At 39.5% G+C, this 2,261-nt stretch overlaps 2 protein-coding genes across 2 annotated transcripts in view; both read left to right on the forward strand.

The window, feature by feature from the left end:
- Positions 1–958, forward strand: part of LOC102208358 (protocadherin gamma-A3-like) — a 4,730-nt gene extending 3,772 nt beyond the window's left edge. The window contains exons 2-3 of the mRNA XM_005719995.1: positions 1–102; positions 932–958. Coding sequence (XP_005720052.1) covers positions 1–102; positions 932–958 — 129 coding nt within the window. The remainder of the gene's footprint in view (positions 103–931) is intronic.
- Positions 959–1,030: 72 nt separating this feature from the next.
- Positions 1,031–2,237, forward strand: LOC106456202 (protocadherin beta-1-like; the record flags this gene model as incomplete). The annotated part of the gene is made up of 1 exon (XM_013910639.1): positions 1,031–2,237. A coding segment is annotated over exon 1 (1,053 nt), but the record flags the coding sequence as incomplete, so codon positions are not given.
- Between the last annotated feature and the right edge of the window lie 24 nt (positions 2,238–2,261).

The raw sequence follows: 2,261 nt of genomic DNA on the forward strand, positions 1-2,261 counted from the left end.
GGTAGTCAGAACGTGCTGATAATGGACCCCAGTTCTACAGGAACGATGCAGCGGATACAGAGTGAAAAGAGCATCCTGGATGAACCAGACTCTCCGATAGAGGTCAGTCAAAGAATATTTCTGTATTTATACTCCTACTTTGTTTGATTGCTCTGATGAAAAGCTTGGCAGCATTACACATTTCTCAGCACCAAGGACAGCGTCTCAGTTTTTAGGCCTAACTATATACCTGCATATAGGTAGGCCTGAAAAGCTTTTTTAAAAGGTCTTACATAGTTAATTTTTAAAAGAAAGTTCTCCCTAAAAGTCCCTAATAGTTTCCAGTATTTCATATACTGAAGCTGTGCTGGAGAAAAGATTAATGATCATACTCCCAGTGTTTGTGCAATGTTTTGTGCTTGCTTATTGCATCCCCATAAGACGATAAAGACGACATTGTCAAATTAAAATACTAAAAAGAAGCAGAAGTAAGTCAGCTACGTATTTCTGAAGAGCAACGTTATTTTTCACGAAGCCTGCGAAGAAACAAAAAAAATGTTTTCTGTTACTCATCTCTACTTGCTTAACCTGTTTAATTATGCTGATATTGTTTTTACTCTTTCTAAGAATTTGAAGCCAGGGAATTATTTTAGTTTCTGGCTATCATGATCTTTCGACTGTTGTATCTATATTTCTTTTCTGAGAGTAGCAGTTCTATTCTAGTGATTTTGTTCCCCTGGTTCTCGGCACTGTTGTTCAGCTGGTAGATAATGTAATTAAAACTTCTCTTGTTTGTGGTACATCGTTCTCAATTTAACTTTTCCACTCACTATTAGTTGTATACACTCTTCAGTGAAAATTTATTTTATTAATGAAAGTAATTTCATATTGATCCCCACGGCTTAGATCGTTGTCACAAAGATTCAAGTCTCGTGTGATTTCTACCTTTTAGACTCTAAGGGACGCTGTTGGCCGCTGAAATATTTTCTCTGTTATGTTGTCATTCAGTCCATCCTCTCAGAAACCACACGGTGAGGACTGCTATCTGTGTTTTGTCGAGGGTTCATGTGAACGAAGTCTCACAGATTTCCGCTTAACGCTTGAGAACAATTTTATAAGCCAACCAGCTACTGGTATACTAGGGTATTTTTGTTACTGCCTAAAGAGACGATTTTTTCTTTCTTTGTATCTTTTTTGTCTGAGTAATGGCGCCTGTAAGACGTCTACATTACATATCACCAGGGTGGGAATCATTTTGTGGAGTACGACGTCGCATAGGATCGCTTCTGTTGCTGCTTCTTGCGGTTAACATGGTAGGTGGTCAGATTCGGTATTCTATACCTGAGGAGATGAAGAAAAGCTCTGTTATTGGTAATGTGGCGCAGGATCTTGGCTTGGATCTGAAAAGGCTCAGCTCAGGGCAGGCCCGTATCGTGACCGGAGAAAATGTTCACTACACCGAGCTGCAGAAAGACAAAGGGATTCTGGTCGTGAATGAGAGAATAGACCGAGAGCAGCTTTGTGGGGACGTAACGCCGTGTAGTTTCAGCTTTGAGATGATTTTGGAAAACCCGATGGAACTACACAGAATAACTGTCGAGGTTTTGGACATAAATGATCACGCACCTGTCTTCCCAAACAAAGATAAACCCATCAGTTTTGAAATAAGCGAATCAGCTGCAGTTGGAGTACGTTTTCCTCTGCAGAGCGCGCAGGATCTAGATGTGGGCCAAAACGCTCTGCAAAATTATATTCTGTCCCCAAACGACAATTTTATATTGAAACAACATTCAAATCCAGATGGAAGAAAATATGTTGAAATGGTGCTCCAGAAACCTTTAGACAGAGAGCGACACCCGCATTTCTCTTTGAAATTAATCGCAGTTGATGGAGGAACACCGCAGAGATCTGGTACAGTAAATATAGATGTGACTGTGTTAGACGCCAACGACAATATTCCAGTTTTTAATCAATCAGTGTACAAAGCATCTGTGTTGGAAAACACAAAAACAGGGACTAGTATCATTACAGTAAATGCAACAGACGCAGACAGTGGATCATATGGACACATTACATACAGTTTATCCGAAATGAAAGAAAGTGCAGCGGACATTTTTAGAATTAATGAAAACACCGGAATAATTTACGTGTCTGGTCAGATTGACTACGAGAAAGACAAAAAATACGAGTTGAGGGTAGAGGCAAAAGATCACGGTGGACTAACTGGGACAAGTAAAGTTATATTTGATGTTATTGATGTTAATGATAATGCTCCTATTATA

Source organism: Pundamilia nyererei, unplaced genomic scaffold, assembly GCF_000239375.1.
Source record: "Pundamilia nyererei isolate P.nyererei 1_Seehausen unplaced genomic scaffold, PunNye1.0 scaffold00001, whole genome shotgun sequence".
Lineage (NCBI taxonomy): Eukaryota > Metazoa > Chordata > Actinopteri > Cichliformes > Cichlidae > Pundamilia > Pundamilia nyererei.